This window comes from Lissotriton vulgaris, chromosome 2_1 (genome assembly GCF_964263255.1).
Source record: "Lissotriton vulgaris chromosome 2_1, aLisVul1.2, whole genome shotgun sequence".
Taxonomy (NCBI): domain Eukaryota; kingdom Metazoa; phylum Chordata; class Amphibia; order Caudata; family Salamandridae; genus Lissotriton; species Lissotriton vulgaris.
Window position 1 is genome coordinate 950,770,834 of NC_141687.1, and position 22,589 is coordinate 950,793,422.

Genomic DNA, 22,589 nt, shown 5'->3' on the forward strand with positions numbered 1-22,589 from the left:
TGGCAGCTCTGATATTCTGCCTTGTTTTGTAGTACCCATTTCTGAATGCTGGATCTTTGAAGAACCTCTGACCGATCTGATGAATGAGCATTTATGCTAGTGCTTTTATACGAATGCTTTGTGTTGAAACAAACATTCTGTTCAAAAGATGCTTCTGACATTTGTTTGTCTGCAAATTAGTGATTTTCAGTAGAGTAATGACTGTGGTCTGTTTATTTAGAAGTATTAAAATACTTCCACCTATAATCCTCATATTGACAGAGGCTTTCTAATGTGTATGAATTTATTGAAGGTATCCATGATTGTAAACTGTGCTACTGGAAAATAACTTACCTGGGCTACACTAGACTGTTCCGTCCATGTATGCATTCCCAAGTCTTGCAGCTAAGGCGAAAGAAAGGGCAGAAGTACATGCTACAGACTAGGGAGTGGGGGAGAGCAGGCTGCCTGCACCCCTGATTTCTCCTACAAACAGGAAACTACATTTCTTTAAAAAAGCGTTGCCCTCCAAGTAACATGGGCTGCTTTTAAGTAAATAAATAAAAATCCTGTTGCAAAAGTCAACAGAGTAATTGGGGTTTGTTGATCCTTGCAGGCCAACAGCCCTTTGTGTGTCCCCCAATCACAGGGGGTCGCAAATAGGGTCCTACCTAATTAATATTCATAAAGCAGGTTTTTCTACAACCTTTTGCCACTTGAGGTTTTGCAATATGCCCTAAAAGTATATAGGTTTCATCGCAAAATTGCTGATCATATTCTGTGCCCATTGTTTATTCCCTGTCTTTTAGCACATTGGGCTATCAATTCTGACAACTTGTGAGTGAAGAAAAATTAACTAATTTTCTACTACATGAGTTCTTTAGTGTGGCTCTACTATGATGTACTTCCATTGAAATGAATAGTAGTAAATGGTTCATCCTTGTAGTTTTACATTTTGTGATCATTCACATTTGCTCAATCATAACATTTATAAAGCCTTGCCATCTAAAATAGGAAAGTCATGAGGCCCTTTTGAAGGCTTTAAAGGTGGTCACATCAGATGTGCTAAGATAATGAGAAAGTCATTTCTAAAACATGAAACCCTGGACCAAGATAACTCTTACACCTCTGCTTTAAAGTTTTACTCTCAAAACAGCAGTGTTGCTGGTCTATGCGTGTCATGTTCCTGGCCGGATTATAGATGGTCACATTTTTTTCTTAGGATTAGTATCCAAACAATTAATGGCCTTCAAATTAAGACTTCCTTTTTGCATGCAATGCAACCTTGTACTGGTATCCTGATCAGTACATTCTTAGCATCACTTCGTGTTTCTTTCTTCAAAGTTCTGCAGTCAGCACGATAGCCACATTTTAACAAAGGGTCAGCCCCCTACTGACCATTCCTGTACTCTAGACAAAGAATTACTGCTGCCCTTAAGATCTGGGCCTGAATGGTAGATCAGTGCTTAAATGGCTTAATATCTTCAACTGATGGAAATCACTCCTTCAAATCTGGCTGACCGGTTTTGGAGCGTATGTTGGCATGAAACTGAAACCCTAAAATGGCAGCCTAAAAGTTTGGGGCTAAAAAGTAGGGCATGGGTAGATGTCTGTTTGTACTGAATAAGGTGACCTCTGATGTAGTGCCGAGTTGTAGAAAGCTGTTGCATATCCAAATCTCCAGTTCTGTAAAGAGATTTTGTAATTGCACTACCAGGCCACTGCCCTGTGTTCAACTAAATTATAATGTAATTGAGGTTATGATGAAAGGTCAACTTGAACATTGCAGAACATATCAAACTAGTGAGTCAGATGTACATTAACAGGTCGGGTGGGTGGGGGGGGGGATGCTCGCCACAGGCATGTGGCCATAAAGGGGCCCAGAAAGACTTGTAGGGCTTGATCCTGTAGAAACGATTGGAGCCATTTTCTTTTCTTGACATTCTCATGGGCCACGGATGCTAATCTCCTTAATAGAATATTAAGGTCCAAAATTGATGGACAAATCCAATATGGCAATTTGAAATCACGGTTTCCAAATAAGCAAAAAGGTTTTTGTTAGTGTAGTTAGTCTCAATGGTCATTTAATACTTCATGTCACTGATGAGTTTAAGAACAAATAATGATTGCTTTGAAAACAATAATTGTTATATTTTGTGGTACATTTTAAATAAGCAAGTTATTGCATTTACTTTTTTTCTTCTGCTTAAGAAAAATGCAGGATTTCCTTGAAGATGAAGCTGAGTTATCTGGAAGCGATGGTGGAAGTGGAGATGAGTTTGAGGACGAGGATGATGAGTATGAGGAAGATGTTCTGGATGAAGATTTACCTTCTGATGAGGAACTACAAGACCAAGTCAATAAAATACACAGGTCAGTGTTTATTTTACTTCCATCTTGAAAGCGTACAGTCTAGCTGCATTTAAGTTGGCAGAGGTGAGACCTTATGTATCGCAATGTTTTGCGAATAGCCAAACAGCAGGTGGTATGTATTTATACTCCAAACTCTGAGGAATTTATTTTTTAAGATATCAAATGTGTATGCTTGCAATGCTGCCTGTGAGGAGGGACGTGCATGTGATCTTCAAAACATCCTTAAGCCCATAAATATGGCTCTACTTTGCATGGTGACTGTGATCCTAACATGTATATATTCAAGAGGTAGAGTGCCTTTACTATGACCTCATGTGCTGCACTTTTGACTATCAACTCTTTGTCCATTTTTTGCTGTAGAAAAGTGCTAATGGATGATGACAAACGTCAGCTGCGTTTCTACCAGGAGCGATACCTGGCTGATGGGGACCTTCACAGTGATGGACCTGGGCGCCTGAGAAAGTTCAGGTGGAAAAATCTAGGTATGGTGAGCATTACACAAGAATCAAAGGGTCATTATTAAATGGGCACAATTTCTTTGCCTGGTTCTGCATTCAAGAGCTATTTAATGTTTGGCAGGGTTGGTTATTCTCGAAAATAACTATGCTATATCATTTATATTCTCTCTGTAAAGAAAAAATGGATCTTTAAGGGTAACTAAAATGAAAAAAGAATTGTGGGGCAGTTTTTAGTGAATAGAGGGTTTTCTTCATCTAACTGCCTTTTTGCACATGGAGATACTGTTGATTGTTTACTGTTATCCCCTTAAATGTCTAGTTATTCTCTTTTTATTTTGAGTTAGAGTTGATTTGTCTCTCTTATGCAGCTGTATTTCAGCCAGTACCTTTGAAGAGTTAGAAATTGCTAGGCACTGCGGGGTCTTTATCAACATGAGTTTTTTTTGTTTTGTTAACCAACTTTAATAAGGCACACCAAGAGTATCACAGAGACCATGCAATATATACATTGTGTAGGAGCTTATAGGTCACATGCAGTTTTTGGAACTAGTTCTTTGCAATGTACCCTGAACGGTAGCAATGTCTACTAGCGACTTAATGAAGGTGATGTGTAGCTAAAGTTCGTTATATGCCTCTTACCTCGATTTAGCTGGTAATGGTTTCAAGGCTGGCCTGCCATCCCAGTTGGCCTAAGAGTAAGGGATGGTGTAATTCTAGCCGTCAGACTCCACATGGGAGGTAGGTGTGATTGCATCACAATTTATTGCCTTATAACATGCATCTGGAATGGGTCTGTAGCCTTTCGAAGTGTGCCACCCAGTCTCTGTTGGCACTGTCCATTCTTTCATGACGTACAAGTTCAATACTGCGGACCACCACTAAGCAATGCTGGGGTAATAGGGCTTGTGCAGTCATTAATTTGGCTACACAATAGTTGTGAAATTAATTTGCTTGTCGAAGACAATTGGAACAACTACTTAATCTGCCACTTATAACAGTAGCTGGTTATTGGCAGCGTCTTCATATTTGATAGAACCCCCTGCCAAAAACTGAATTTACTAGCATATCCACCATATATAAAGATAAGAGTCCTGTACCTTAATTTCTGTCCAATAGAGGTCTAGTCCCCAGTAAATTACACTCAACCTCACTGGTGACGAGCACAATCAGAGTTTAGAAGGAAGATTTGGTCTCCCTCTGCTACTTAAACACTTAAAAGGAAGAAAGCTGTCGCATATCCAAGTCTCCAGTTCTGTAAAGAGATTTTGTAATTGCAATACCAGGTCACTGCCCTGTGTTCTTCTAAGTTATAATCTAATTGAGGTTATGATGAAAAGTCAACTTGCACATCACAGAACATATCAAACAAGTGAGTCAGATGTACATTATGAGGTTGGGTGGTGGGGGGGGGGGAACTCGCCACATGTATGTGGCCATGACGGGGCCCAAAAGACTTGTAGGGCTTGATCCTGTAGAAATGATTGGAGCCATCATTTCATGGTGTATCTGCTTCCTCTTTACCCCCAGCTTTAACCTTATCTTGACATGGCCAATGGAGGAGTTGCCTCTGTCTCGAGACCTCTCTTGGCCCTACATTTGCACATTGCTCTCAACCCTTTAAAACAACCTTGTCAAACAAGGAATCCAACCTAGCATTCGACTCATGAGACCATCTGGATTACTCCCTGTTTAAGCATAACTGTCTGAGTCTGGATTGCCCATTCTCTTGTTCCATGGGGAACAGGATAGCGTGTGTCCTTCCAAGTCCTTACTGAATTACTGGACCTAAGCAATATAATCCTTGTGGGCTGTAATGGAGAATCCTGATCCCTAGAGTTACTACCAGGGTGCGCTAATTGGACTTCTACCTGCAGGAATTACCCTGGTGCTGACTGACCCTATTAGGCTTCTTCCCGGCCCCTCCATCTGATTCCGGGCAATACCATAAAAGTTCACTGATTACTTACCTGAACATTCTAGGCTCCGGTCTGACGCGGCTGGTGCCGATTGTTCGGAGGGACTGTCAGGAGGAAACGCAACTTCCGGTCGGGTTAGCGCTCTGTTCGGAGGGACTGTCAGGAGGAAACGCAACTTCCGGTCGGGTTAGCGCTCTAGCATACGCGCGCCCACCGGTATTTAGAGAACCCCTGCTGCGCACGCGTGGCGGACACAGCGGAGACGCTGTCAGCCACGCGGCGCTGCACATTCTATTGCTATTGCTGGAACTGACAACTTGATATTTGTTTTCTGTTTTAAAAACGATTTTAAAGTTCACTGATTACCTACCTGAGCACTCCTAGGCTCCGGTCCGATGCGGCTGGTGCCGATTGTTCGGAGGGCCTGTAAGGAGGAAACACAACTTCTGGTCGGGTTAGCGCTCTAGCATACGCGCGCCCACCGTTATTTAGAGAACACCTGATGCGCACGCGCCGAAGGCGCTCAAAGGCGAGCCCGTATGTGCCCGGCTGGGACCAGGGGCCAGGGCCCTGGACTTTTTGACAAAACTAAGTCCTTCCACCATAGTTACAATCCTCAGATACTGCGGAACCTAAGGGCAGCCCCTGATGATAGATGTCTTCACGCTATGTGCCCGGCCAACAATGCTTCAAATTGTGCCCACTGTGATTTTAAACTCAAACCTCACATTAAGTCAGCACAGGGACCCCGGCAACCAATAAAAATGTTTCTTCTGAATTGTCGCTCCCTGATAAAGCACTCCGAAGAATTACTGCTTCTTTTGGAAACTTTTAAACCCGACGCTCTTCTTCTGTAGGAAACATGGCTGCGGGACGAGGCTGATCCTGCAGTTACACAAATTTCACAGCTAGGGTATTCGCTACATAATTCGCTACATAGAGCAGACCCGAAAACTGACAGAGGTGGGGGACTGGGGATAATCTTCAGGGATTGTTTCCGCTGCCGCTCTTCTACTGCAGAAGTATCAGACTGTGAAAGCATGAGCTTCGCTCTTGATATCTAAACCACGGTTACCCTTTCTGGCCTGTTACGGTACCGACCACCAGGACCGATGGGCCGGTTTCTTGATAGCCTTTCGCCCATTGTCGTGGAACTAGCACTATCCCCAGCAAATTTTACAGTCCTCGGAGATTTGAACATACACCTAAATGACCCCTCTGATCACCAAGCAAGGGATCTTCTGTCCAGTTTAGCAGCCCTTCAAATTGTGCAGAAGGGCTTTGCACCCACACATATTAAGGGCCATCTTTTAGATGCGGTGCTTAGCAATAATCATAAGCTCCATGTGGGCCCACCAATCCACCTCCCATGGTCCGATCATCTACTCGTTCCTCTGAAGTGGGAAACTCCGATGCCCCCCTGTAGTGCAGACTCCAGCTCCACAGTGGTCGACCTCTGACCGCTATCGTCCCTCTATCCGGCCCTGAACCCAGGCAAAGCCAACAGTAGCTTTGACTGAATACGGACCTCGTTGGATTCTATAATCCCTGAAAACATCATATGCAAAAAAACTAAATCAAGAGGCACTTTGGTTCACTTCCAATCTAAGGGAATTAAAACAAAGATGAAGGAAATCCGAGAGGAGCTGGAGGCATGCTCAAGATGCCGAAAGCAGAAATGCTTACAGAGAAGCTATCAAAGTATAAGGCGGAAATAAAAACCGGGCAAGCCGCATTTTATGAGGGCAGAATTAATACGGCCGCTAATTCCCCTAGGGAAATCTTCCGGATTGCCAAATCGCTCATTAACATCCCACAAAAAAACCCCGACACTAGAGAGGCCCAAAATCACTGCGACAAGCAGGCTGAATATTTCCACCAAAAAATTCAGCTGATCTCCCTCTTTCACCCACCCACTTCTCTTCGTGCCGATAGTTGCCCTTCGCTTACGTACTGCCCTCTAATGGAGTTCCCCCTGCTTGATGAGGGACTACTGAACACTCTAATGTCAAGAGTATCATCTGGTTCTCCGACTGACTCAGCCCCGCCGCGCCACCTTATGTTAGTCTCTGATGTAATCCAGCCAGTGATCCTGAAGGTTCTAAACGCCTCCATCTCAGGAAAGGTGCCGCTGGCATGGAAATGTGCCCAATTCAGAGCCGCCTTTGAAACGGTAGACAATAACATCCTGCTCTCCCGTCTAAAATATCTTGGAGTGACAGGATTGGCCTTCTAGAAAGGTTTGCAGCCATGAGAAGACCGGTTCTTTCAGGTCTCTGAGGGTGCTACTCAATCCAAACTCTGGCCCCTCAGATGCGGGGTTCCTCAGGGATCCTCCCCGAGTCCCACCCTTTTCAATATCTATATGGAGCCTTTGGCTGGGATAGTGCTCCCTTTTGGCATTGAAATTGTCACCTATGCAGATGATACCCAACTAGTGGTTGCTTTCAACCACCCTGAGGGATCATCTAGCACCCTGGGCAGTTGCCTAGTTGCAGTGGCCGACTGGATGGCGCGCTCCCACCTAAAGCCAAACCGGGACAAGACAGAACTTATGTTCTTGGGTAAGTCCCCGCCACCCAGAGCAGCTATAGACTGGGCGAAATGTATGGGCACTATGCCAGAGCCTAAAGACCAGGTTAAGAGTCTCCGAGTATGGCTTGATAGCACTCTCTGCTTCAACCATCAAGCTATCAAGCTCTCCGCCACCTGTTTCGGCCTGATGAGGTTGTTGAGAAAAATGTTCCCACTCCTCCCTTTTCAGGCCCGAAGGATTATGGTGCAGGCTCTGATCTTGTCCCGTCTGGACTACGGGAACGCCCTGTACATGGGTGCCCCACTGACCACCATCAGAAAACTTCAGGTAACCCAGAACTGCGTGGCATGTTTACTCCTGGAGCTGCCTCAGAGACACTCTGGGTCAGCCGCTCTGGAAAAACTCCACTGGCTGCCTATCCAGGCCAGGATTAGATTAAAGGCGATGTGTATAGCCCATAAAGCTATGTGGCATGCTGGCCCTGCTATGATTTGCTCCTTAGTGACCCCCTACCACCCTTCCAGAAGTCTGCGCTCCAGCACATCCTTTCTTGCAGTCTCACGGAAAGTGCAACAAGCTAGATGGGGAGGTCGCTCTTTCTCCTGGAATGCTGCTTCCTTATGGAACTCCCTGCCCCCCACCATACGCAGCGAACCTGATCTACAAAAGTTCCGCAAACTTTTGAAAACCTTTCTTTTCCACGAACTTGCACAGCCTGATTGTTGTCTCTGCCTACCTGTCCTAAGCGCTACGAGGCCTCAGGAAAGAAGCACACTTTAGAAAACTGAATTTCATTTAATTTTTATTTAATTTCACCTTCACACATGCACCAAAGTCCACATTGGTTCAGACTGATCCGATGCGGGAAGCCGGAACAACCCTGACACCCGTTTATGATCCGGAGCCAACTTCAGCCTGAGCTCAGCAAATTTCTTGGTATGAAAGACAAAAGCCTCTGGTTTGGAGGAACTTTAAGCAGGGCCACTACCCCGACACCAGTACTACTGGAGGGTAGAGACTTTATTTGGTGTGGTTGCAGGTGCTGTTTTGGGTCTTCAGAACTTTCCTTCTGATGATGAGACGGTGGCGTGTAATTTTCTCCCTTTTCATTACATTAATTCTGGCATCTATTTACACTTTCAAAATGCTAGTGTCCTGAATACTTCTGAGACAGAGTTGGATGACACACTAGGGGACCCATACAGGGGAGAGCACCTCTTTTGCATTGATAGTCTATGGAGCGCAGTTGGTAGTATGTGGAGTGCCGAAGTTTTGAACTTTCAGTTGCCTGTGGTAGAAACCAATGCAAATTTGCCAACTAAGATCTTGCTCCCCTGATGCTGTGACGTCCCAGCCATTTCTACCCATTAAAGAGGTTGTAACCGAGACATGTATAGCTGGCTGGTCTAAGTTGTGTTCTGTTTCCTGGTGTGTTGTCTTGTAACTGGTGGAATAGGCCTGCTCCTGAGGACCCAGCAGTTCTAACCTAGCACCTGATTCCTAAGAGGTAGGTGGTCCAGACTTCCAACAGCAAGAGCAACCCTAATGTGTTTCACATTACCTTGTTGGACAGAACCAAAGCTCATTGACTGATTTGCAAAGGTTTTCACATCAACCAACTTGGCATTGAGCAATGTCTTCTGCGCTATGGAGTTTCCGAAGCTGCTCTCATAAGGTGACACCTTCTGCTTGGAGTAGACTTTGGACTACTGTACGTCTTTCTATCAATGCCACTCCTACCAAAGTCCTCAAGAAAATCAGGACCGACTGGGCCTAAATCATCCTAGTGGCTCTAGATTGGAAACCGAGAGTAAGGAGTCCCAAACTCCTGGGTATGAGTATCTGACCTCCAATCAGGCTGCCTCCTGGTGCAGATCTATTGTCGGAGCAGCAGGGCCCTGCACACGAACCTGAGCATGCTCCATCATCATGATTGGAGATTGAGGGGTGACCGCTGAGTGTACAGGCCTGAGGTTGGGACAAGTTTGTGGCTTTTTCAACCAAGCAGGTTTACCCACTTCATGCTAAAATGTCTTAGGTGTTACTGTTTGCGTGGTGTTGGCCCGGCAAGGCCTGTCTATGAGCACTATTAAGGGGTATTAGTCTGCTATCTCCACCATTTTGAGGTTGCTGGATCAACTGTCCCTGTTTAAGTCACCTATTGCGACTCTGTTCTGTGCTGCACATGTTTCTACCTTGCCCTTTCCCCAGTCGAATTTGAATTAATTTGGTCTTGGCCGTCCTGATTTGTTTTCTTTTGAACCCATGCATACCTGTCCTCTCAGACTTCTGAAACTTAAGACTATCTTCTTGGTTGCCATTTCATAGCTGGAGGGTGAGTGAGCATCAGACTTTCTTGGTTCACCTACCTTATAGATCTTCTACAAGGACAAACTGATTCTTCAACTGCATGCCTTCTTTCTACCGAAGGGGGTGATCATCTTTTATCTCAGTCAAACGATCACCCTTCTGACATCCTTTGCTTTCCCTCTGAGGAGGAGAGACTATCATTTAGATTCAGAGATCCTTTAGTTTTTATATCAACGGTACCAAAGAATACTGACCGGATGATCAGCTTTTCATTGGATTCACAAGAGCAAAGAAGGGTAAGGCAATGCAGAAAAGGACACTCTCTCAATGGATTGTGCTCAGCATAAAAATGTGCTACGCACTGGCGAAAAAGCAGCCATTGGCTGGCTTGAGGGATCACTCCACCAGAGGCAAGGGTGCGACTACTGCTTTGAAACCTTCGCTGCCTGTCCTCTACATTCACAATGCACTTCATGAAGCACGATTGCCTGGACCATTAGGTCTGCCGCAACGGGCGTTTTGCTTGGTCCTCCAAGACTTTTTATTATTTTTTTTAAGTTTTCAAAACCTTTATTGACAATTCAACAGTACCAAATTACAATTTTGCATCATACACGTTAGGCCATTTGCGAAGCACGTCTATGATAAAGAGAACCAATCAAACAGACATTTTTGTTTTGTACTACACTGCAATAGCACCATTAACACAATGCATAGCTGCATAATGTGGTGACCGCACTGCAGAGGAAAGAGCAGGTCCGGCCTGGGAGGAATGGGGATAGGGAAGGAAAAGACTGCTGACCAGCAGCAGTGGCAGCCGCGGCCAGAGTGCCGGTGGGGAACGCAGGAGAGGCAGTCCGGCTTGGGTGTGAAAGTATGTATTAGAGGGCCCAATGTGTGAGGTGGGCGAGATCTAGCAGGCATAAGGTCCCAGAACTCAGATAGCAGTGTCTGACATCTCGAAGCATCTTCAAGCCAGTGGGCGAACTTAGGTGCCGGCCTACGTCCCCAGCACATGGACACCCTATGCCACGCGAGGACAAGCAGCATTGCGACCAGTTGGCGAGAGGCATCCGGGCAAAACTTAACAAAGTCCAGCAGGCGCAACGGTGGGTAGGGCTTGACAGGTGTTGAGGTGATCTCCGAGAGGGCAGCACAGACCTCACACCAGAACACTGACACCTTTGGGCACAACCAAGCAAGATGCATAAAACCTGCGGCAGGGGCTGAGCAACGCAGGCACCTATCGTTAGGGATTAGTCACAATTTATGTAGCTGAACAGTGGTGTGGTATAGCCTGTGCAAGTATGTAAAGTGGGCGATAGTTGAGAGATAGTTTCTTTGTCTGATTACAGCAATAGAGCAAGTCGGCTTGGAGAATGTCCATGCCAAGATCCTCACGCCACCCGGGCGTAATCAGAGGAGATGGAGGAAGTCGACAGCGTAAGGGCATACAGTTTGGTCACCAGTTTCCGGGGGTTGGAGGTAATATATGAAGTCCAGAGTGGGCATTGAAGGTGGAGGCTGGGGGAACGTGGGATGTAATTCCCTACAGATAGCCCGCAGCTGATAAAAGAGCAATGTGTCCATAGGGCCAGAGGTAGCAGGGAGAGAATAAAAGGTGTCACCGGGGTAAATGTCAGCCAATGTTTACAGCCCCAGGCGGGCGGCATGTTTAGACCTGTCAGATGGTTGGAGGGGAGGAAAGGCAGGGCGAGGTACAATTGGCATAGTATCAGCTGATAACATCGGCCGTTAGAAATACGACGTAGTCCCAACCAGGCCCAGCGCAAGGTCTCGACCGTGTCCACTTCAGCTGTCGGGGGACCGGCTGGGGCAAACAGGGCAATGTTCAGCGGCCAAGGAGTAGCAAGGTCATCTTTCACTGCGAAGTCCTCCAGGACTTTTTAGTTTGAGCCATTTCTGAGTCCCTCTTCTAAGGAGATTATTACAGTGGTATCTATTCTAAGGTAAGAAACTTGCGCTCAGAAGTCTCTTCCAGAAGAACAAGTTACTCCCCTTCTATAACACCTATTTTGGTAGACTAACTGAAAACTCCTTTTTGACCCTGCTCTGTAAACTGGAATCAGTCTTCTGGAAGGTCCTTGTTAGATTTAGCCCACTGGTCACACTCATTCTGTGAGAAAGTGCCTCTTTTGAAATAGTTAGCCCCCACTTTTTGCCTGGTTTTGATTGTAGTGCACAGAGTCCCTGCCAACCAGGTCCCCTGTGCCAGTGCTTCTTCCCTAAAACATATCCACAATTTGTACTTCTGCCCCCCCCTCCCCCCCTCCCCTGTAAGTCCCTAGTAAGTGGTACCCTGGGTGCCTAGGGCCTGAAGAGGGTCCCCTGTAATCTCTCACTAGGACAATGCCACTGCCCTTGCTCCTGTGAAGTGAAAAGAACAAAGTTGACATGGCATGAGTGCCATGCTAGCCAGCATTGCCTGAAGGTATGTCAGTCACCCCTCTAGCAGGACTTACAGCCCTAAATAAAGCATGGCGCACTATACCACATGTGAGGACGTATCTACATGAGTTTGTATGCCCCTGCAATACTTAAGTCAATTCTTAAATATTGTAAGTGCCATGAAAGCCATGAGTATTACATGGGCTGGGAGCTCGATAACTCATGTTCCCCAGCACCATGATGGCTTCACTGAAACTAGGAGTGTTTGCACGGTTCGACAAATCCACTCGACCGCTCGCATTTGCGAGGTAAATTCAATGAGCTCGAGCTATTTTTAGGTCTTACTCGCCCTTTCTGGCGAGTAGGAAAATATACTAACTTTTGTCCTCTGTCTTTGAAAACGGAGCCAATGTGACAATATAACAAGATTTAAAGGCCTTGTTATTGCTCACAAAGCAAATGTGCAATAAAGATGCCTTTAAATCTTGTTATCTTGTCACATTTGCTCCGCTTTCAGAGACGGAGGTCAAGTAGGTTACTGTTAGGTCGAGGAGATTTTTCAAGGTACTAGACCTGCAGGACTAGTACCATTTTTCAGAATTTTTGAGCCCTGGTTTGGTACCAAATAACTCCTTGTAATAAATCCACACTGATGGCAGTGTGAGATTTATTACACTCTGTACTCTGAGGGCACCTCAGAAGTGCCCCCTGAAAACCTACGGACCCTGATGTGGACCCTGGCTGGCTGTAAGCAGCCTGCCTCCAGCAGACATGTTTCTGGATCCCTTGGTGACCGCTTCTGCTCTCTTGGCTCAGAAACAATGCACATCCTGGGCAGAGGTGTCACACCTCCTCCCCCAGGATGGGTCACTGCTCAAAGGGGACGCTTCAAAGGCCTACCGCCTTTATAATGCGACCCCCATCTTCTGCTGCTAGCAGCAGATGGCATCCCCCGTGTTTACACCCCCACTTTGGATTGGAAAATCGGTGGGAAACATAGAATAGGTGGTGTGCCCACCTCAGCCACCTCCATCCTGGTAACCTCGGGATGGATCTTTCAGTCCCCGTTATCTTGAAGATGGGTGCCCATTTGCCCTTTCTGCTATTCCCCTAAAACACCTCTAAATGTAGTAGTTAGGTGGCTCCCCAGACCTGAACAGTAGATATGCGACGACTCAAGAAGAAAGAAAGACATCCCAGAAGCTGACGTTGTAGAGAAGTTTGAAGAAGACTACTGCTATGGCCCCATCCCTACCGGCCTTTCTCAAGCTTTGACAAGCCTGCAACAATAAGGTGACCTGTCGTGCAGACGGTGACCTCTAATAACCCTGAAGGACTGCTGCCTTCGAAAAAGACTCCATCTCCAGTGGGCAGTGGACCTGTCCGGAAGAACTCAAAGGACTTATGTGCCGTCTGGAACTGCAAGTCCTCACCACTCTGCATCAGATACCCATGGCACGAGTGACTCACCTGTCCAGTGAATTCTCCCCAGTGATCCTGACCTAAAATTAAGCGGTGGCTGACATCCACAACAGTGCCTGCAATGTGAATCCAGAGGCTCCCCCTGACTGTGACCGGCTCTGGTAAGAAGGCTCAGTTGAAAGGCTACCCTGCACCCACAGCCCATGGCCCTTGGTGAGCTTAACCAACTGTGCCCCTACGACCCCCTACATCTCTACTTACCCCAGTAATAGAACTTTCATAGATTCACATACTTGAATTATTCTCCATCTTCGAGATGGGATGCCCCAGTATATCAAAACAGCAATGCAAAGCTTGCACAAAATAGAAAATAGGCCTATGCCCATTTCAATTTTGTAACCTATCCATCTCTTTTTGTAAAATAGACTAAAAAGTCCTTAGCAAATCAGAATGCCCAGTCTTCTAGAACCCTACTGAGAACCTCAGACCTTCAGATTTTTTACCGCACATTGTGCTAGGGAATATCCACTGAGCTCTGCTCGGTTTTTTCCTTACTTACACTCTTGCAAGGTTTTTTCTAACCTTTTCTTTAGATTTATACTTATTGGGCTTAGTTAATGTACTTTCCTGATGTCGGACAAGGAGAAGGGTCTTTTTAGAGCCTGTGCCACCTGCTATAAGAAAAGACTTTATGTGGATGACCCTATTAAGGACTATATCTACTGCCTGTACCCTGACCACAAAGCCAAGGATTTTAAGGTTTCGTACCTTCTCCACTAAAACTGTGAGGGGCGACTTCTCATTTGGCTCCAAAAGCTGAAATCCAAAAAAGAGCCTAATTCTAGTGAGGAGAGGGATGAAGCCTCATAGTCTTCATCTTCGATAAGGTCTCACAAGAGGGAAAGATCTGAACCTCACTCATCTGGAGTGCCCTCTCAAAAAGTCTTACAGTCTTAGGCTTACAGAATCTCCACAATGAGGTAAAAAGGAGAGGACATTCGTCTGGGGACTGTAGGGTGAAATAGGCAAGCTTTGTGCCGCCTTCAACACCTCCTGTGGGCAGGAAAGCCTTCTTCTGTCCCTTCTGAGGAGAAACCATTGACGAAGGCTTTACCGTCTACAAAATTTTGTTGATGACCATGTTGATGAAGAAAACATCATCATAGTCTTTGAAGCGGAGCAAACTTTTCCAGGTATCCCCATTTGAGGGTCAGTTTTGGTCGACACCTTCAACTATGGCACCGACGACTGGATTGTCGTCTAGGGCTCTGCAGTCATCACCAGTTAAGGTTCCTCGGATCTCTTCCTTGTCGGCGGTTAAAATAACAACAGCGACTGCAGTGATTACGACAGCCACAACTGCAGTGCTGTTGCGGCGCAGAAGTCTGCGGTGTATAGTTTATCTTCAACCCTGTCTACAGCGACAGTGGCTCCACCGACACACTTATCTACGACACCTTCGGAGAAAATTCCTGCCGAGAAATCTAGGATCAGGCACTTAACTCCAGAAATCACATCACCTAGTAAGGTGACCCCTCTGATTCCCTCACATATCATGGAGGAAAGGGACTGGGAGGATGATGGCCACTTTGGTTATGCCCACAGTCCTTCGGAGTGGCATGTAAAATGCCAGGAAGACTATTTTGGGGAAGGCTATCAGGAGGAACAATCAATCTATCATGGCATTCATAAAGCGCACTACATACCCGTGAGGGTCTCAAGGCGCTGGTCTTGAGAAGTCTCCTCAAGGTTAGGAGGTCTTCAGTCTGCCACAGGTGGACTGGGAGGGTGTTCCATGTCTTGGCGGCGGGGTGGGAGAATGATCTGCCAGCTGCGGTCACTCTTCGAATGTGGGGGACGCTGGCGAGGGCGAGTTCTGCGGAGCGGAGCTGGCGGTTGGTGGTGTAGAGGCTGAGAGGGTGTTGAGGTACGCTGGTCCGGTGTTGTGGAGTGCCTTGTGTGCGTGGGTGAGGAGTTTGAAGGTTATCCTCTTGTTGATGGGGAGCCAGTGCAGGTCTCTCGGGGGGTGTGATATGGCTGCGGCGGGGGATGTCGAGGATCAAGCATGCAGAGGCATTCTGGATGCATTTGAGCCGTTTCAGTAGTCTGGCCGGGGCTCCAGCGTAGAGGGTGTTTCCGTAGTCCAGTCTACTGCTGACGAGGGCCTGGGTGACCGTCCTTCTTGTTTCAGTGGGGATCCGCTTGAAGATCCTTCGAGGGTGTTGAAGCAGGAGGAGGAGACAGCGTTGTCCTGCTTCGTCATGGAGAGGGTGGAGTCGAGGATGACCCCTAGGTTGTGTGCGTGGTTGGTGGGTGTATGGGGTGCTCCTGGTGGAGTAGGCCACCAGGAGTCTTCCAAGGCCGAGGGGGTGGATCCGAGGATGAGGACCTCCGCCTTGTCCGAGTTCAGCTTCAGGCGGCTGTTTCTCATCCAGTCGGCGACTGCCTTCATTCCTTCGTGGAGGATGATTTTGGCGGTGAGGGGGCCTTTGGAGAGGGAGAGGATCAGCTGGGTGTCGTCGGCGTAGGTGGTGATGTTGAGGCCATGTTGTCGTGCGACATGGGCGTGCAGTGCCATGTAGACGTTGAATAACGTTGGGATGAGGGATGAGCCTTGGTGTTTGTCGCAGATCTCGGTGGCTTCGGAGCGGGAGGGAGGGGGGGAGGCAGAGGCTTTGTGTTCTGCCGTGGAGGAAGGAGGTGGTCCAGTCCAGGGCCTTTTCTTGGATTCCGGTGTCGTAGAGGCGTGTTCGTAGTGCGTGGTGGCAGACCGTATCGAAGGCGGCTGACAGGTCCAGGAGGATGAGGGCCGCGGTTTCTCCGTTGTCAAGCAGGGTCCTGATGTCATAGGTGGCGGCGATGAGGGCAGTTTTGGTGCTGTGGTTGCTGCGGAACCCGGACTGGGGCGGGTCCAGGATGCTGTTCTTCCTGAGGATGCTGGCTAGTTGTTTGTTGACGCTCTATTCAATGACCTTCGCAGCGAACGGGAGCAGGGAGATGGGTCGGAAGTTCTTGAGGTCCTTGGGGTCCGCCTTGCGTTTCTTGAGTAAGGCGTTGATCTCTGCGTGCTTCCAGCTCTCCGGGAAGGTCGCGATCTCAAAGGACATATTGATGTTTTTCCGGAGATGGCGTGCGATGGTGCTGCAGACTTTGTTGAAGATGTGGTGTGGGCCGGGGGTCTTCCGGGGATTCGGAGTGGATGGTGTTAATTATCTTGAGGGAGTAGTCGTTGTTGATGTTAGTCCAGGCGAGCAGGTGGTTGGTGCGGGTGGTGGTCGTGGGAGCGGGGGTCTCAACGTTTGCCAGGGTGGTGATGGCATCGAAGCTGTCATGGATGTCTGTTATCTTGCGATGGAAGAAGGTATCCAGCGAGTCGCACAGGTCTTGTGATGGTGGGATGTCGTTGGTGTTGGAGCTGGGGTTGGAGAGTTCCTTTACGATGTTGAATAGCTCTTTGCTGTTCTGTGCATTGTTGTCTAGGCTGTCTTTGAAGTAGGTCCTTTTGGCGGATCTGTTGAGGTGGTGGTGTCTGCGGGTGGCTTTCTTGTGGGCTGTGTAGTTTTCCGGTGTTTGTTCTCGGATCCAGTTTTTTTCGAGTTTTCAGCAGGTATGCTTGGAGGCCTGGAGGTCTTCAGTGAACCAACTGGGTCTCTTGCTGTTGTGGGTGTTGGAGGGCTTCCTGAGCGGGGCGAGGGTGTTGGCGCAGTCATCGATCCATTGTCTGAGGCTGCGGTGTCTGGGTCGGTCGGGTCTGCGGGTGGGCTCTTGGCGAGGGCGGTGGTTAGCTGGTCCTCGGTGACTTTGCTCCAGCGGCGGCGAGGCATCTGCTGGGTTCTGTGGTGTGTGGAGTGTTTCTGGAAGGAAAAGTGGATGCAGCGGTGGTCGGTCCAGTGGAGTTCGGTGGTGCAGTTGAAGAAGACATGGGAGCTTGCTGAGAAGATGGGGTCCAGTGTTTGGCCGGCGGAGTGGGTGGGTGTTGTGACGAGTTATCTGAGACCGAGGTTGGCGAGCAGGGGGGGAAGAGTTGGAATTGTTGTTTTTGAGGTGGAAGTTCAGGTCCCCGAGGAGGATGTAGTTCTTGGAGGCGAGGGCGTGTGTGCTGATGAAGTCGGCGATGGTGTCGCTGAACTGCTGTCTGAGTCTGAGGGGAGGTGTGTAGACGAGAGTACCTCTGAGGGTTGTGTTGAGGTCGGTGTGGATCTGGAAGTGCAGGTGTTCGGCGGTGCTGAGGGTGTCGTCGGTGTCTGTCGAGATTTTTAGAGTGTACCTGTGGACGATGGCAATTCCTTCTCCTACTCCGTTGGTGCGGTCCGTGTGGGTGATCTTGTAGCCTTCCGGGATGGCTATGGCAATGTCCGGTGCCGAGGAGGGGTTCAGCCAGGTCTCTGTCAGGAAGACGATGTCTGGGGAGGTAGTCGAGTAGGTCCCAGAGTTCGGCGTGTCTGCAGGCGGAGCGGGTGTTGAGGAGGATGCATCGGAGGAAGTTGGGTTCTTCTGTAGGTGGGTTGGCGGGCAGGATGCTGGTGAAGCTGCAGTCCTTGGGTGCGCTTTGGGCGGCCAGGCAGCAGGTGCGTGATTGTCCAGTGTTCAGCGCGTGGAGGGTGCTGGAGTCGTAGCAGATGCAAAAACAGTTGATGGGGCAGAATGCAGAATGTCATACATTCACCCCAGTACAGAGATCTGGGCCTAAATCCATCGTTTTGTGCACTCCACACCACCCCAGTTCAGACATGGCCATATGCAAATCAGCCTTGACCCTGTGCCTCATGGGAACAGTCCAGCCCGAACTGCCAAGCCATGTCTTTCCTGGACTGGAATCCAGAATCCTAGGACCGGTTTCTGGCTATCAGCCGTCATCAGCCAGGATAGCTAGACTCCAGTGGTGTGGAGAGCATGGGACTCACGTCTGAGCATACCCATCCCACTCGGGTGACAAATGCAAAAACATCAGTTGATGGGCAGAATACAGAACAATGTCATACACAAGGTCTACTCAAATACTACCTATGATTAAGGGAGTCATAAAACATGCTCCAGAGATTTTTAAAGATCCAGTAAGGTGTAGGGTGTTAAATCATAGAATCGAGAAAGTATAGGCCAGCACCAGCTGATCCGGTATACATTAAAGGTCATCTGCCACTAGACTCCTTGGTAGTGTCTAATGCGCTCAAAAGGGCCAATTCTCAAACTTCTGGGGATACACCCCCGCCTGACAAAGAGTCCAAGATCATTGATGTGTCAGGGAAACTAATTGCTACACAAGCAACAGACATATGGCGCATAGCAAACACACAGGCTTTACTCTCCCGCTACAACAGGGCCCATTACGATCAACTAGAAAAGTTAATGAAACACCTACCAGATCAACACAAAGATCTAGCAGCGGAGCTTTTACAAGAAGGCAAGTTAATTTCAAATGCCTCAATTAAATGTGCACTAGATGTAGCTGACACATCATCCAGAGCAGTAAACACTAGTGTTATTCTCAGGCGCCACGCGTGGTTGCGCATCTCAAGTTTTAAACCAGAGGTACAAACTACTATTCTAAACCAGCCCTTTAATCAGAACCAATTGTTCAGGCCGGAGGTAGATAACACATTAGAAAAGATGAAGAAGGACACAGATACCGCCAAGTCTATGGCGGCGTTACAATACACCCAAGCTACAGGTTCCTTTCGCCGCTCCTCTTATAGAGGAGGCTCCAAGCAAACCGGCACAGACACAACATCCTCTTTTAAAACACACACGCAGACCTCCTCTAATAGAGGATTTTTAGAGGAGGATACAGAGGCAATAACAACAAGGGAAGAGGTAGTTAGTTGCACCAACCGCTCCTCTTCCGCTCCTAAACAATGACTTCCCTCTGTCTCCCCTACAGCACTCCACTCCTGTGGGGGGCAGACTCTCACAGTTCCTACCTGTCTGGAACTCCATCACAACAGACAGGTGGGTAAGACAAAATATCCAACATGGCTACTGCCTAGAACTCACAGCAACCCCCCCAAACATACCACCAAGGCAGCGTCCAATGTCTGCAGAACACATAACTCTGCTTCAACAGGAAGTTCTAGCACTCCTAGAAAAAGATGCTATTCAAGTAGTTCCATTATAAGGAACAGGAGTCTACTCCCTGTACTTCCTAATTCCAAAGAAAGACGGGACCTTAAGACCAATTCTCGACCTCAGGCCACTTAATCACTACATTCAATCAGATCATTTTCACATGATCACTTTACACCAGGTACTCCCATTACTACAACAGGGAGATTTTCTGTCCACTATAGACCTAAAGGACGCCTATTTTCACATTCCAATACATCCTGCGCACAGGAAGTATTTAAGGTTTGTCATACAAGGACAACACTATCAGTTCAAAGTCCTTCCATTCGGAGTTACAACAGCACCACAAGTGTTTACAAAGTGCTTAGCAGTAGTGGCAGCACATCTCAGAAGACAACAAATACATGTCTTCCCCTACCTAGACGACTGGCTCATAAAGGCAAGATCGTACAACCAGTGTGCGCAACACACAAAGCAAACAATTCAAACACTGCACAACTTAGGGTTTACGATTAACTACACAAAGTCGCACCTAGAGCCTTCGCACGTTCATCAATATCTAGGAGCTACTATAAACACATCAGTAGCTCAAACCTATCCCAGTCAAGCCAGGATTCAAAGTATTCAGAACTTAGTCTCCCTTTTTCAATGCCAGCACTCTCTACAAGCCAGAGTGTTCATGAAATTAATAGGGATGATGGCGTCTTGCAACTTCATAGTTCCCCATGCAAGACTGCAAATGCGTCCACTAAAGGAATGTCTAGCACAACAGTGGAATCGGGCTCAACGTCAGCTTACAGACCTGGTGTTGGTGGACAGCCGTACATATCGCTCTCTACAATGGTGGAACACCAAAAATTTGACAAAGGGACGGCCGTTCCTAGAACCTGTTCCACAAGTAGTGCTCACGACAGACGCATCTCTCACAGGATGGGGAGCCCATCTACTGCATTATACCACACAAGGTCAGTGAAGCAATCAACAGAAACAGTTCCACATCAACCACCTAGAGCTGCTAGCAATTTTCCTGGCACTCAACACTTTTCAAGTACAAATCCAGAACAAAGCTGTCTTAGTCCGAACGGACAATATGACAGCCATGTATACATACAAAAACAGGGGGGACACACTCTCTGCAACTGTCCCAACTTGCACAGAACATTTGGAGATGGGCCATTCCTCAAAACATACATCTGACAGTAGAACACCTTCCAGGGATTCACAACCAGATAGCAGACCTGTTAAGTCGGCAATCTCAACAGATTCACAAATGGGAGTTGCACCCACAAGTACTTCAACCATTCTTTTAAATGTGTGGGCATCCACAAATAGACCTGTTTGCCACCCACGAGAACTCAAAATGCCCAACCTTCGCCGCCAGGTTTCCACACCCACGGTCGGAGGGGAATGCAATATGCATGAATTGGCCTGGCAGATTTGCGTACGCTTTTCTGCCTCTCCCACTTATTCCACTAGTAGTACGCAAGCTCAGACAACAGTCCCTCAAACTGATACTAGTGGCCCCTACATGGGCACGTCAACCGTGGTTCACCACGCTACTAGATCTCTCAATGGTTCCACATCAGAAATTACAGCTCACGCCATCCCTGTTAACACAGAACCATGGAGAAATAAGACACCCAGAACCAAGCCAACTGAATTTGGCGAGCTGGCTCCTGAAGTCCTAGATTTTGGTTACTTAAACCTACCACCAGACTGTATGGATATAATTAAAGAAGCTAGAAGACCCACTACCAGAGCATGCTATGCTGCTTAAGTGGAAACGATTTGCAATATACTGTAACAACAATCACATTGATCCTTTGGACGTTTCCATCCAAAATATAATTTGCTACCTTCTACATTTACAAAGGTCCAATTTGGCTTACTCTTCCATACGTCTGCATTTAGCAGCTATTGCAGCATATTTACAAAATAGACCACATCTATCTCTATTTAGAGTACCTGCAATAAAAGCATTTATGGAAGGATTACAAAGAATAATCCCACCCAGGTTACCACCTGCTCCAGTATGGAACCTAAATGTAGTCCTTACAAGACTCATGGGACCCCCCTTTGACCAGTTACATAAATGTGAACTAAAATTTCTAACATGGAAAACTGCTTTCCTTGTTGCCATTACCTCTCTCAGAAGAGTTAGTGAAATCCAAGCATTCACAAAAGAAGAACCATTTTTTCAAATACATCCTAACAAAGTGGTTTAGACCCAATCCAAAATTCCTACCAAAAGTGATTACTCCTTTTCACCTAAATCAATCAGTAGAGTTACCAGTGTTTTTTCAAAAACCGGACTCTGTTGCAGAAAGAGCTTTGCACACCCTAGACGTTAGAAGAGCTCTACTATATTACACAGACAGAACTAAATCCTTCAGGAAAACAAAACAACTATTTGTATCCTTCTCTCCCCCACACAAAGGCAATCCTATCTCTAAAGGAGGTATTGCTAGATGGATTGTTAAGTGTATTCAAATCTGCTATCACAAGGCTAAACGTACACTAACAGTTCCTCCTAGAGCACACTCCACTCGCAAACTAGGAGCCTCTGTGGCTTTCTTAGGAAACATACCATTAGAGGATATATGCAAGGCAGCAACATGGTCTACAATACACACCTTCACTAAACACTATTGTGTTGATGTGCAAGCCAAGCAGCAAGCTGCAGTAGGCCAAGCTGTCCTTAAAACACTTTTTCAGTATGCTGCAACGGATGCAAGCGACCACCGCTAGGGGAGACACTGCTGCACAATCGTTGCTAAATGTAGGATCTGCAGCTCATATGCCTCGAACGGAAAATGCTACTTACCAGTATGCATCTGTTCTTGGCATGTAGAATCCTACATGCCCTCCCGCCTCCCCGGGACTTGTATCCGTTCCAGTACTTATCTATCTTAGACGCACACGCATGGACATCCTTTTTTATCTTTACTTCTACTAACTCCATTTCCCATCATGGCGAAAAACAATCTGAAGATGGAGTTGATGACCATGCGCAGTATTGTCCAAGGGAGGAGTCCCCTATCTCGTGACTACAAAAGACTTCTTCCAAGAAGACAACAACAACCTGCAATCATCCGAGCCCAACACCAGGTGGCGATCTATTGCTAA

At 47.2% G+C, this 22,589-nt stretch overlaps 1 protein-coding gene across 1 annotated transcript in view; it reads left to right on the forward strand.

Moving 5' to 3' along the window:
- The window catches only part of CLSPN (claspin), a 202,306-nt gene that overhangs the window by 152,732 nt on the left and 26,985 nt on the right, over positions 1-22,589 (forward strand). The window contains exons 12-13 of the mRNA XM_086954200.1: positions 2,191-2,352; positions 2,713-2,834. Of these exons, the coding sequence (XP_086810326.1) occupies positions 2,191-2,352; positions 2,713-2,834 (284 nt within the window). The remainder of the gene's footprint in view (positions 1-2,190; positions 2,353-2,712; positions 2,835-22,589) is intronic.